The 12,566-nt window shown below is 51.7% G+C and overlaps 2 protein-coding genes across 2 annotated transcripts; both read right to left on the bottom strand.

Moving 5' to 3' along the window:
• Nucleotides 1–3,414: 3,414 nt before the first annotated feature.
• On the bottom strand, nucleotides 3,415–7,864 carry CDK3 (cyclin dependent kinase 3). Its single transcript, XM_050908377.1, has 7 exons — nucleotides 7,737–7,864; nucleotides 6,681–6,758; nucleotides 6,200–6,320; nucleotides 5,498–5,668; nucleotides 4,965–5,066; nucleotides 3,967–4,170; nucleotides 3,415–3,551 (listed from the first exon to the last, which is right to left on the bottom strand). The coding sequence occupies exons 1-7, from the start codon at nucleotides 7,862–7,864 to the stop codon at nucleotides 3,426–3,428; spliced, it is 930 nt and encodes a 309-aa protein (XP_050764334.1). The 3' UTR covers nucleotides 3,415–3,425.
• A 1,960-nt stretch (nucleotides 7,865–9,824) lies between these two features.
• Nucleotides 9,825–12,365, bottom strand: TEN1 (TEN1 subunit of CST complex). The gene is made up of 3 exons (XM_050908505.1): nucleotides 12,270–12,365; nucleotides 11,990–12,147; nucleotides 9,825–10,789 (listed from the first exon to the last, which is right to left on the bottom strand). The coding sequence occupies exons 1-3, from the start codon at nucleotides 12,353–12,355 to the stop codon at nucleotides 10,653–10,655; spliced, it is 381 nt and encodes a 126-aa protein (XP_050764462.1). The 5' UTR covers nucleotides 12,356–12,365; the 3' UTR covers nucleotides 9,825–10,652.
• Between the last annotated feature and the right edge of the window lie 201 nt (nucleotides 12,366–12,566).

Below are 12,566 nucleotides of genomic sequence, written 5' to 3'. Positions count from 1 at the left end.
CCAGTCCAAGATCTGCCCGGGCTCTGTCCCATGCTCTGCAGGGTCTGTGTTTATTGTCAGGCCTATGGCTGGTGTCCTTGACCATCTCAGCTGCCACGATCAATATGGGGCAATTTGTTGATTTATGATGGGGAAAACTGTTGCACACACCCTAGAGTATCCATTCCCAGCCTGTTTCCTCTTGGTGGAGCACTGCTGGCACATGGGGCACTGCATTCCCCTCCTGGCTGGTCTGGACCAGCAGCAAGGGCTGGAGCTGGGCTGTGATGGACCAGGGGACACATCAGGAGAGAAACTCTGGCCTGGCCTCCTGCCAGGGCAAGCCCAGCAGCCCTCGGAGCACAAGAACACGGCCAGGTGAGGATCACATCCCAGTGCAACCAAGGAGCCCTGGACCAGTGCGGTTCCCAGCAGTCCTCGGGTCCCAGCTCTTCAAAGCTGCTGGGAGCAGTCTTGCTGTGCTTTGGCTTTGCTCCCCTCGGCTGGCTGAAAGGAGGGAGGATCCATCAGCAATGGGGCTAGTGCCTTTTCTGCAGCTCAGCTCGGCCCAACAGGTGAGTTTGCTGTCAGCCTTCCCCTCGCCCAGCTCCGTGGGGCAGGGTGCTGGGCTCTAGGGCTGCCCTCCTCCCGGCTGCTCCTCTTGCAAATGAGATAAAACTGTGCTTGTTTTTAAAGCAGTACAATGTTCACGTGGTGACTCTTTCCTGAAGTGCTGACTAAATGGTTTTGGAGAATGCTCTGTAACTAAGGGACTTGGAGTTCTGGTAATTAGGCAGTCAGTTAATCATTTTGGATAAAGTGCTCCCTAACTGTGTGGTGGGAGGTATTTACCCAGGGCTGGGTGAAGGCGTTAAGAGATGATGAGGCAGCTGAGCAGTCTCCCTTGAAGGCTGGCCTGCCTTTTGTTTCTGGAAAAAACCCACTAAAAATCCTTTTCTTTGCTACCAAGTGGTCCTCACCTGCAGAAAGCAGCTTGTATCGTGTCCTCCTGATGTGTCCAGAGGAAGCACCACACAGCCATGGGGCTTCCCCAGAGCCCAGCTATCTGTCAGGGTTGTGAGTTGCTCAGGAGGAGCCAGGCAGTGCTTTTCCTCCCTTCTCGGGCACAGGGCGATGGGGCTGCATCGTGCCTTTCCCAGAGCGGTTATTTTGACACAGCTGGTTTTGGTTCCCTTTGCTGGCAGTGGGGTTGGGTCATAAATGTTTGAAATTCAGCCCGTTGCTTCATTTTGTCCGGCTAGATAGCTGTAGTATTTTTATTTATGTTTCTGGACTGGATGAATGTCCTTGGTATTTATTTCTTAATGCAGATCTTTCTTAAAAAAAACCAAACAAACCTCTTCCGCAAACAGCTTGTCTGGTACAACACGAGCATTTGTTTGCATCGGGCAAACAACAGAACATTGTCTGTACAAAATGAATTGACTTTAAAACTTGTATGCAAAGGCAGGGAAATGATTCCCATAGCAGAATGCATCCATGTCTCACAAACGCGCTCCTGCGAGCTGGGTGTTATCAGACAGAGGCCTTGAGATGCTGCAGGAGCACAGCACGGCTCCAATTTCCCTGCCACACGGCTCTCAAGGCTGCTGCATGAGCCCAGCTCCCTGCTCAATCAGAAAACCATCCCTCTCGAACACAAGCAGGTCAGCTTTTTCCAGGCAGCCACTCCAGCATGACTCCTAACAACAGCTTCAAAAGCAAAGCAACCCCCAACTGCCCCAAAAAAAACTAATTTGTGCAAATTGCAGAGGCAAGCAAGCTCCCCGGGTCCTGGCAGCTTCTAAACCTGGAGGGGAGGTACAGCCAGGCGGCGTGGCAGGGCCCGGAGGGAGGTGAGCAACAGGTCCCAGGGTTTCGCTGTTGCAGATCTGTCAGGAGGTGCAGCTGCTACAACAGGGATGACAAAAGTCTTTTTGATGTCAGGAATTAAGCAGAGCCACCTGCTGCCTTTTGTTGGGTGGGGAGAAGGAATGAATGATGGAGGAAGCCAAAGGACAACAGAGCTTGGCTTTAGACAGGCAGGTCTTGGGCTGAGAGAGGCTTTTTCGGGAGGGACACTAAAGGTTTCTCTCCCCTGTGCAAATTCTCTGGTATCTAGTAGGTGGGGAGGGAGGTTTGTGCTACAGCTGAGATGTGCAGCCGCCTCCTTTACTGCATTGTTTATCTGTCATGAAACTCTAGGACTTTGACAGCTTTGGAGAGCTGTCAGGTTGTGCTGAAATCACTTCTTAGGATCACAGTTATTAGGAGGGCAAGTGTGTGCACATGCATGAAAAATAGGAGTGCAGAAGTTTGGCTTCCCTAAGTTAAAAATCTGTCTTTTGAGTATTTAAATAAGTGGAATGTAACTCTGAACTGGTTTGTGGCAACCTCTGATGGAAAGAAAGCCCATCTTACCATACCGAGACAGCACTGGGCTGCAGAACCATCAGCCCCTCGTTCTGCAACAGAATCGAGAGTACATCTCTGCACCTGCTGAGGATTTGGGCTGGAAAGGATAAAAGAAAGAGTGCAGGAGATGATGAAGGGAGAAGAGCTCTGTGGAAAAAAGGACCAGCCAGACTGTCCTGCATCACTAGCCCTATGGGCCGCGCCAAACAATAAACACCGAGGTTTCTGAACAAATGACAAGCCTTTATTTTTTTCTGCACTGAAAGAAAAAAAATGAAGATGTCAAAACCACACAAAAAGTTAGTGACAATTCTCCGAACATTTGAACAGCAAAAACATTTCCAAGACAATAAAGTGACGGAAACAGCAGTACATCTGGACTGATGATGGAAAGCCAGTGTTTTAGCTGTTACTCTTTCCAGCCGTATGCAACAAGCGCTTTATGCTAACTGGATCTTTTGGCTTCTCGGTCCCAGCTAAGGCACAAATTAAGACACCTGATAGTGCTCTTCAGCTTGCGAAACAGCAGAACGTCAGCTCTGTTAAACATCTCAGATTAAACAAGTTGTCTAGTGCTGACAAGCCCAGTCTTTGATAACAGCAGCAAAGGGCTGAGCAGAGAAGTGCTCCCCTACCCGAAGTGGAGCTCCAGCACACCCTGGTGTCAGAAACTGCCACCGACAGACCTGGGGATGCTCCAGTGCTGGAGAGACAGAAATCACCTTAGCTCGCTGACTAATGCAAGGACAACCTTCTGAAAGATGCTCTCTCATCTACATTTCAGTGTTTTATGCTGATAAATAACCCCCACCCTTTTGCACATGACCTCTTCAAAACAGCTCTACTGGCTGTAACCCAGACAAACTTTCCCCCAGCAACAGGCTGGGAGTCTCTAAATGCAAGAATATCCCCCTCCAGACTCCTCAGGAAAAGTGAGACCCTGGGTCCCAGCCAGCCCCCTGCTAAGTGCCCCAAACCAGATCTGCACTGCTACCTGGAGGTGCAAGTGCATTGGGGAGAGCTGTGACTTCTCATCTGCAGTGTCTCTGCAGCACACGTTGCTCTTCAGGGCTCTGAGGGCTTCTCCAGAAGAAATACTGGTGATTGAGGGCTGCCTTGGCTGAGATGCGCCTGCTGGGATCATACAGGAGCAATTGCTGCCAAGAGAAAAACCCAGCAGATTTAGGATTTTAAAAACCAAATGATTGATTGCACCTGCACATGGCTGGGCCCAGATGCAGATGTTGGTCCTGCCTTTTCCCCTCTCTGGGCTTCGGGAGTGACCCACAGCTGAAGTTACCGTGGGGATTACACTAGAAGGGTTTCTTGACCCTCAATGCAGTGGTTTCCTAGAGGAACCCGCAATGACAGTCCTGCTTCAGAGCCAAGGACTGAGCCCTATTCGATGATTTGGTGTTTCCGCAATGCTAGCCTTCTGCAATGGCAGACATGAGCATTAGAGCCAGATCAGCTAATGCACTTCCAGGTAGATCAGTCTCAAATATCCCTATTCTTTGCCCAGTTTGAAAGGGTCCTGTCTGTCCCCAGGTCTTGTTCTGAGCCCTCACTCACCACCAGTAAGTCTCTACCATCTCGATCTAAGTTGGGAACAATTTCCTTCATCTCCTTCCTTGCCCACCGGGGAAAGTCCCCCTTGTAGTCAGGCAGCTGGGTCACCCCAGGCCAGGTCGCCTCGGTGGGAGTGCCCAGGGTGCGAAAGATCCGGAAGAGCTGATCGATCTCGGAGTCCCCTGGAAACAGGGCCTTCCTGGTCACCTGGGGGGGGAAAAAAAAGCGCCAGTTCCCACCTTTCCCTCAGCTGTGTGCCCTATTTCCCGCAGCAAGCGACCCTTTGTTCCAGCAGATGCAAACAACTGCACAGACCAGGGCAGTTACAATGCAGCGATTCTGCCAGGCAGTGGTTGGGAAAGTCACAGGTGTCTGACTGCTTGTCTCCAGCTCCTCTCCATGGATCCACGCTCCCCTGACGCTGTCCTTCTTTCAGCCAGTCCCTTATCCCTCTTTGTCTCATTTCCTAACACCCACTCTTGCAAGCTAGCTCCCTCCCCACCTACTCGCCCAGGCTCTGCTGATCTGCAGCTCCAGGGCTTTGGGAGCTACAGATAGCACTATTACACTGTAGGGATAACAGGAGCTCTTCAAAGTGGAGTATGGACCCCTAGGTGATCCACTCTGCCATGCTATGAGAGTGCTAGTTCTCTGCAGCCCACTGTGGGGACATCTGCAAGAGAGTCATCTCCTCCCAGGATGAAAATGCTGCAGCAACAAGACTGGCTACCCCTTCTGCAAGGAGAGGCATCACATTTCCATGTATATGGAACTGCAGAGGCTTCTTTGCCTTCTGCCAGGCCCCTGCTGGTGGCAGATTTCCTTCTGAGCCCACAGCTAAGGATCAGCTAACCCTCAGGGTGGACTTCCCATAATACCCACCCCAGCACCGTGTGGGACTGCAGTATCACAGATGTTCTGCGTCTTGTCCCTCCTTCCCCACTTCTCATTGCAGCTGCATCCTCCCTGCTCATTAAAGAGACTATTTAAACCCATTCTACCATTTCTGCAAAGATGCAGCCGATGCTCCAGATATCCACAGCGGTTGAGTAGTATTTGCATCCCAGCAGTATTTCAGGGGCTCGGTACCACAGAGTCACCACCTGGTAAGGAACCAAGAAACGAGCTTTGTCTAGTTTCCCCAGGTGAAACTAGAGGCACGGAATCCTGTCTTCTCAGCTGTAACGCAGTGACTGTACAAATCAGAGTGTGCCAAGGCCATGCTAAATTAACGCACATCTTAGCGACAGCAAGATTGGGATTAACAGATCATTTTTCAACAGGACACTCTGGAACAAATAAATATACCCTATGCAGAGAAGGTGGGAACCCAGCTTGCAGGCAGGCTAGGGTAGAAGCAGTCAGCACACTTTGTGGGGACATGAGGTAACCCCTTAGCTGTGGATTAGGTTAAGAGCACACGCCTGGGCACGGTTGCACCTCCATTATGGATGAGTAACTTGTGATGCTGCTGTTGTTCACCCGCTATGGGTTGTGTACCCCACTCTCAGGTGGCAGGGAGCCTCAACAATACCTCATGAGTGTATGTGCGCAGGGGGACTCCAAAAGCTCTTGCCAGTCCAAAATCAGCCAGCTTGATTGCTCCTGCTTCGTTAATGAGCAAGTTCTGTGGCTTCAAGTCCCTGTGGATGACTCTGTGCGAGTGGCAGAAGCTCACACCCTGCAGCAGCTGGAAAAGGTAGTTCTAAGGAGAGAAGAGATTTCAGACAAGGCCACAATGAAACCACTTTGAAGGCTGGATCGTGTGAACCAACACACTTTGGATCATTTATAGACCTGAATGGGAAAAAAGACCTTGCTATAATGCAACACCAGGCTTGCAGGCCACTACTCAGAGCTGCACACAAACTGCTCCCGCCCTACACGGGGACAGAAAGACTCCAATCCAAGCAGTGGCAGTCCCTTCCACCCACCCGTTACTCTGCACAAAGGCAATTAGCAATAGATCCCTCAGTTGTCCTGTTAACAGCAATTGGTTCTGCAGTGAGATGGGCAGGAGAGCCTGGAAACAGCTGGGAAATAAATGCGCTGAGCAATAATGCCACGAGGTTTTCGCAGCTGAAATGTTTGAGATCCGAGAGGTTGAATGCCTCCAGCCAAGGATGAATCTCTTCCAGATACAGTCTGGGGCAGCTCGGTGCTGGCTCTGCCCAGTAGAAGGCAGCAGGGACCCGCGCTCTCTGCCCTGCCTGTTAGCACTCCTTCTGCACTGTACCTTGACCAAGCTTAAAGGAAGCTGTCCAGTTCGGGATGAGTCCATGTATTTCTTCAGGTCCTGATTCAGATACTCAAACACCAGATAGAGCTTCTTCTGGCTGTGTACGACATCCAGGAGCCTGTAAAAGAAGTGCAAGCGCTCCCTTCGGTACCTTTCTGCACCTTCTCCAGACTTCTGCAAATACCCAAACATCCCTCCTCCCACAGATGCCTCTGTTCTGTGAGTCCTTTGGAGCAGAGAGAGACAGATATAAAAGCAGCATCTAGTATGGGGCAGCAGCAGCTTGGACCAACCTGTGTTGCTGGAGTGAAGTGGCAGTGCTGTGAGCTATTGCTGAGAACCAGCGAAGTGCAAGTGATTGCTGCATTTTCCTGTTTATTTTGCTCCTGTCTGTGCAGTCAGGGAAGGACAGGAAAACCCCTCTTGCTGCCTGTACCCAGAGCACCTCCCTGGTGGGGAGGGTTGATCCAGGTCTTACCTGACTATGTTGGGGTGCTTCAGCTCCTTCAGCAGTGAGATTTCTCGGATCGCAGTGCTGGGGACGCCCTCCGTCTCCCTGCAGCAGAGATAGGCTGTGCGGCACCCTGTCCCCCAGTGGGATCCTGCAGCCCATGGGGTCCTGTGTCCCTTCTCCCTTCCATGGTACCCCATTGCCTGCCCACGGGGGGTTCTCTCACACTGGGCACCCTGAGTTTGGGATGGAGCCGTGCGTGGGGTGGGCTGGGGCAAGGCAGGGGGAAATGGAGACATGGGGAAGGAGAGGGAGGGGGTGACCTAGACAGTGCAAGTTCTGGGGCAGAGCTTGTTTGGGAGCACCTGAGGGCACGTTTGGAGAAGCAACAACAGTTTAAATGCCCCAGCCTCGCTTTTTGGAGGTGGGGGGAGATGAAAGCTCTTTGCCCCTCAGTCAGCCACCTCCATTGTCCTGAGGGGCCACCTTGGGGTGCAGTCCCACCACCATGGCCCCAGGTCCACGCTGACACTCCTCATCGTGGAGACAGCCCAGGGGCGACCCAGGGGAACACTAATAAGCTTTTATCTGCTCAGTCACCACCCTGGAGGTGTTGGAGCTGGCCCTGCCGGGAGGCTGAGCCTCGCCAGGCCCCGGCACCAGGCCCCGGCACCACACCCCTGAGGGAGAGGCTACCTCACAAAATGGTGGCTACTTCCCCCTGCCCTGCGCCACGGAGCCAGGGCCAGGTAGCTGCTTGCATGAGCCAGCAGAGACATTTTTTTCCCTCATGTCAGGCTTTTTTGAGCCTCTTGCACTATTTTGGACATTGAGCTGGGCTCAGGTCCCTCCTGCTCACTCCCATGGCGGGACTGGGGCACTGCTGGGCTCAGCTGGCAGCCATCTCCCCACAGACGGCACTGCTGGCCCCAGAGGAGCCATTTGCCTTCCTTGCCCCCCCCTCTCGCCTTGGCACCCTATGGCCGCCACACTGAGGAGGCAACCGGCCTGGTGCCATGGTGGGCCAGGTGGGCACTGGGCTGGGCCATGGCAGCCCCAGGGCTGGGGCTTTGCCCCACTCACGAGTCCAAGCGGATCTTCTTGAGGGCCACCAGCTGCCCCGTGCGCTTGTTGCGAGCCTTGTACACCACGCCGTAGGTGCCCTCCCCGATCTTTTCCACCTTCTGAAACACCTCCTGGAAGGCGTCCATGCTGCTGCCTCAGCCTTGCGATGGCAGCGGGGGCGGCTGGCACTGCTTTCTGAGGAAAAAAAAAAAGAAGGGGAAAAAAAACCCCAAACGTGCAGAAGGTGTTTGCTCTCCTGGTGTGTCCCCCGAGCTGCTTTTGGGGTCTGGGTCCCCCCTTGCTGCTCCCCCAGCACAGGGACCTGCCTTGAACTGGGGCAGGTGGACAGGGCTGCCTGGGCACGCTGGCGGGTGTCTGGGGGTGTGCGGGGTGTGTGGGGGTCTTTGGGCAGCCCCAAAGAGCCAAACACACCGTGCACCAACTGCCCAGGACTCATTGGTTGTGACCCAGGTTGTGCAGTGTGCTGGCTAAAGCAAAAATTGAGCAAAATGGATGTAAAGAGGCGCTTTGGGCCTGCGGGAAAGGCAGCAGGGGCTGCACAGGGCCAAGGGAAGCTCTCCAGCTCTGTTTGTACAGCGCCTGGCATCAAGGGGATGCAGTGCATAATGAGGGTTCCCTGGGACATGCTCAGGTTAAACACACAGCAGAAATGTCTTTTTTTCAGGTGGGATTTTTTTTTGTTTTGTTTTGTTTTTTGTTTGGTTGGTTTTTTTGTTTGTTTGTTTTTTTGTCTTGCTCAATTGTCCCTTGAACCTCTCCACTGTGGGCTGCACCGCTTGGTCAGCCTTTCGGAAGATGTCCTTGGGGGGGAGATTAATCATTGACTTGGCAGCTGACAGCAGACAAGATTAAAAAAATACTATGCATCGTAGCACCAGGAAAGGTAGAGCCACAAGGACTGTCTTCTGGAGGGTCTGGGGGCTCTATGTCTCTGGGTGGGCACAGCAGGACACGGCAGCCCACTGGCTGCATGGGTCCACAGTGCAGACCCCAACTTTTAGGTGACCTAAAAAGGACTGATTTAGCCCATTGCTGAGCCACCAGCTCAAAATCTTTTTTAAATTGCTCCTTATTTTGCCAATTTGAAAGAACCAAAGTGTGGTTGCTCTGTGGCTGAAGAGGGATCCACATGGCCATGGCAAACTCCTGTGTGGGTTCTCCGGTGGCTTGTGAAGGTTGAGTTTGCACTCACGTCTTCATCCAGAGTCATTGCCTAATTTGCTCACCTCTTCCTGGCTGGTTGGGTTTGTGGTTTTTTTTTTTCCTAACACTTGTAGTAACCTGGTATCTTGGATATTCCCAGTCCTGGCATCTTGGATATTCCCAACTCTCTGGCAAACCTGGCCATTTGGATAAAATTTAAGCACGGGGAGGAAGGCAGAACAGACAGGAGATGAGGTATAAACATAAACACATCATGACAGACTCATCGTTGTCTCTTACAAAACCAGGTTAAAATCCTGCCTCTTGATCATGTCTTTGGACTTGGGCTGAACAGAGAGCATGCTGAGGCAGGGCTTTTGGATCTCTGTAACTGCGTGAAGAAAAACGTAAGGCTTAACCATGATTAAAGATTATAGCAAGCACTGTAATTACTGAGCCATCTCAGGCCCTTGAATCAAGCCTGCTGGTAACAGGGGACTTTGCCAATACCTGTTGCATTTTGATCTGCTGCTGTGCATTGTATGGCTTCAGTCCTTATTTTCTGAACATTTCACCAGAGAATCTGAGCAAAAAGCAGAAAAGGCTGCAGGTGGCTGAATTCCCCTGCAAACCACAGTCCCAGCTCACTCCAGGTCCGGGGATTCCTATAGCACAGGAGAGTCTTTTCTCTCTTGCACTAACATTTTATTCTCATCTCACATCATTAGTGATTTTCTGTCTTTTTGTTGATGGTTTAACTCTGCTAGGTGGGCCTGGCACCATGTTCTTAAACCAGACCGGCTCTGATGTAACTTCATCTCCTCTTTTTGCAACTTTTTGAAAGCCAAGCACTTCCTTACACACCCAGTACTCAGGAGAAGGAGGAAAATTGCATATCGCTAAATTTTCTTACATCATCCATGGGGTTTCTGCAGGGCCTAATGCATTTGCCTTAGCAAGGAAGAGGTTTTTAATCAATAAAAGACAGGCTGCCTTCTCTTTTCATCTTTATTTAGGAAAATATCAATCAAAACCTTTAGATGCTTCAAAAAAATAGTGATTTAAGGACTCCTAAACTTAGTTGTGTCAAGGAAGAAAGTCAAGTGTTGGTTCTCAGGGCACTGCAAATATTTATTTTAGAGCTAAAGTCAATCCCCCCCCTTGGACACCAGCTCCTGAAAACCCAAAGAGGCAGGTGCCACTGAAAATAGTGACTCTTTGTTCTTCTTGTTTGTTGGTCAGTCCAGATATGTGAGTGTTTTGCCAGGAACGCTCCTGTGTGGCAGCTGAGTCACAGTAACCAAACGCATGCACACGTGGACCCGCAGCCACACAGGGCTAACGAACTTTGCACTAATGCCCTTTACCTCCGATCTGCCAACAGCCCGGTAACCCGCTGTGCTTTGGCAGTGCGTGTGGGTGTGTTTAACTTGAGATTCGGAGACTTCTTCTTTTTCTGATGTCTCCGAGCCTTGCATTACAAAAGGACCAGTATAACTCAAGCGCTCCCGTTCCTTAACCATCCTTCTAAACAAACAACAAACCTGCTTCCCAGAGCTATTTTCAGTAATGACACCTGGCATGAACGGACAACCCACAGTCACATACTGACTCACAGCCTTCAACTCTTTCCCTGCTTAGTGACTTGACTTTGCTATTTGCCACAGCAAAAAGCAATATGTTGCAAACCCACCTCCTGCATTTACTTTTAACATATTTGTTGCAAATGGCAGCGCAAGGACCAGCGTATGGCTGGTCTCAGAGCTGCTGTCAGGACGTGCTGTTTCCCATCCGCTCCTGCCTCTCGCTGAAGTATTTCCTCTGCTCCTGTATGGCTTGTTCCAGCAAGGGCACATTCATCCCTTCCACGCAGGTCAATATCCGCGCCTTTACCACGGGACCTTCACCTGGGAATATAAACAGGAAATTTCTGTAGAAAGAAAAACAGACGAAGCAGCTCAGAGGCAAACAGAGAGGTTCCCTCAGGCAGCGTATGGCTCCAGCTGGCCAAATAACCATAGCCTGAGAACTTGCAGGAGATCGGACTGGCCGCATGCCTCCACCGATGTGAGCAGCAGGCCCGGGAGCAGGTTAATTCAGTGACGTGCTTTCCCTCTGCCCTGTTGACTACAAAATGCTGGTGACTGACACTGCGCTCTCCTTGCACTGGGGAACGCTGAGCAGAGGACATGTTGGTGCCAGTGCCTGCCATGCAGCATCTGTCTGCTTCGTGGCTGGATGAAGTTTGGTCTAAAAAGCATCAGGGATGGGTCTAAGCTTATTTCTGAATACCCCTGTGCAGACAAGAAGAGGACAGAACAAAGCTGGGCTTAGAAGAGGCTCAATGCTGACTATAACCAACAGTTCATCGGGGCCAACTCACTCCTAAGTTGTGATGACCAAAATAACATGTCCTTCTAAAGGAATTTTGAAGCAGTGGCTTAGCAGGTCACTCACTAGAACCCACGTGCAGTGTGGCTTTCCACATGCCACCGAGGATTTCAATGGCACAAATGTGAATGCTTGTTATCAGGTGTGGCCAAGACAACGCTTGGGATTTGCTTCACAACCCCACGGCCCAGCCCAGATCAACTCCCCACACAAAGCACCGTGCAGCTGGAGTAACGCTCAGGGCACCCCAGGAAAGGACAACAGGGTGCCCTGCGTGACAGAGCCTGCCTGCATTCCTCACGCCCCGTGTCTGAGGGCAGGGATATAATTAGAGCCTTTCAAGGATGGCAAAGACCAACCCAGCCAGCTCGCAATGAGGTATTGCTGCAATCATCAGCCACGTTTGGAGCGAAGACAATGTGGTGGCTGGCAACGATGCCAGAAGGCTTTAGCATAGGTTTCACAAGCTCAGCGATGCTGCTGAGGCACTTCTTGTTTCTAACGAAATCTGTGCCAGAGCACCAGCTTTTCACCAAGACAGGGGTGGCTCTTCTCAAATCACACGCTCGTGTGAACAGAGGCAGCCGCAGGAGATGAGCCTGCCTTGGCCAACGCTAACCTCAGTGACAGTGTGTCTCACCGTGCACCCAGGGAGCCACAAAGGAGCTGATGAACCATGAACAGCAGCAAAGGGCACTGCTTCCTGGAGCATTTACCTTCCCTGTGTTCCGCCTCTCCCAGGACCATGTAGTGAGATCCCAGCTGGGCTTGGAACGGCTCCACAAACTTGGTGTCGACACAGACCCGGTACTGAGCTGAGCTGTGCTGAGCAGTGAGAACGGCTTTGGACCGGGCCAGGTCGTAGCAGCATAACCTGGGAACAATCGATTTGGGAAGCTCAGTGGTGCAGAGATACAACAATTACAAACAAAGAGAGGCGGGTCAGCCAGTGAAAGAAAGGCTTGGCCTGCAAGGAGAGCGGGGTACCCTTCTCACCTGCCAAACGTCCTCAGTGCCTCCCCCTCTGGGACTGAGCTGTTGATCTCCCATGGGAAGTAATAGACACCAGCACTTGGCAGCATCTCACACAACCGCCGTTGGGCCTGCAGTAAAGCAAAAAATCTGAGTTCATGCCGCTCCAGTACCTGATCCAGATACTAGGTGACACTGCCCCAAAACTCCTTCCTTGCCCAGGGCCCCCCCATCCAGGGGGCTGCAGGAGCTTCATAGCTTCCCTGCTGAGTCCTGTTTGCAGCTCAGTGTACATGCCAAGCCCCGGGCATCCTGGCATAC

This window comes from Gymnogyps californianus, chromosome 19 (genome assembly GCF_018139145.2).
Source record: "Gymnogyps californianus isolate 813 chromosome 19, ASM1813914v2, whole genome shotgun sequence".
Lineage (NCBI taxonomy): Eukaryota > Metazoa > Chordata > Aves > Accipitriformes > Cathartidae > Gymnogyps > Gymnogyps californianus.
Note: the sequence above shows the minus strand (reverse complement) of the source record. Positions and strands in the feature narration are given on the sequence as shown.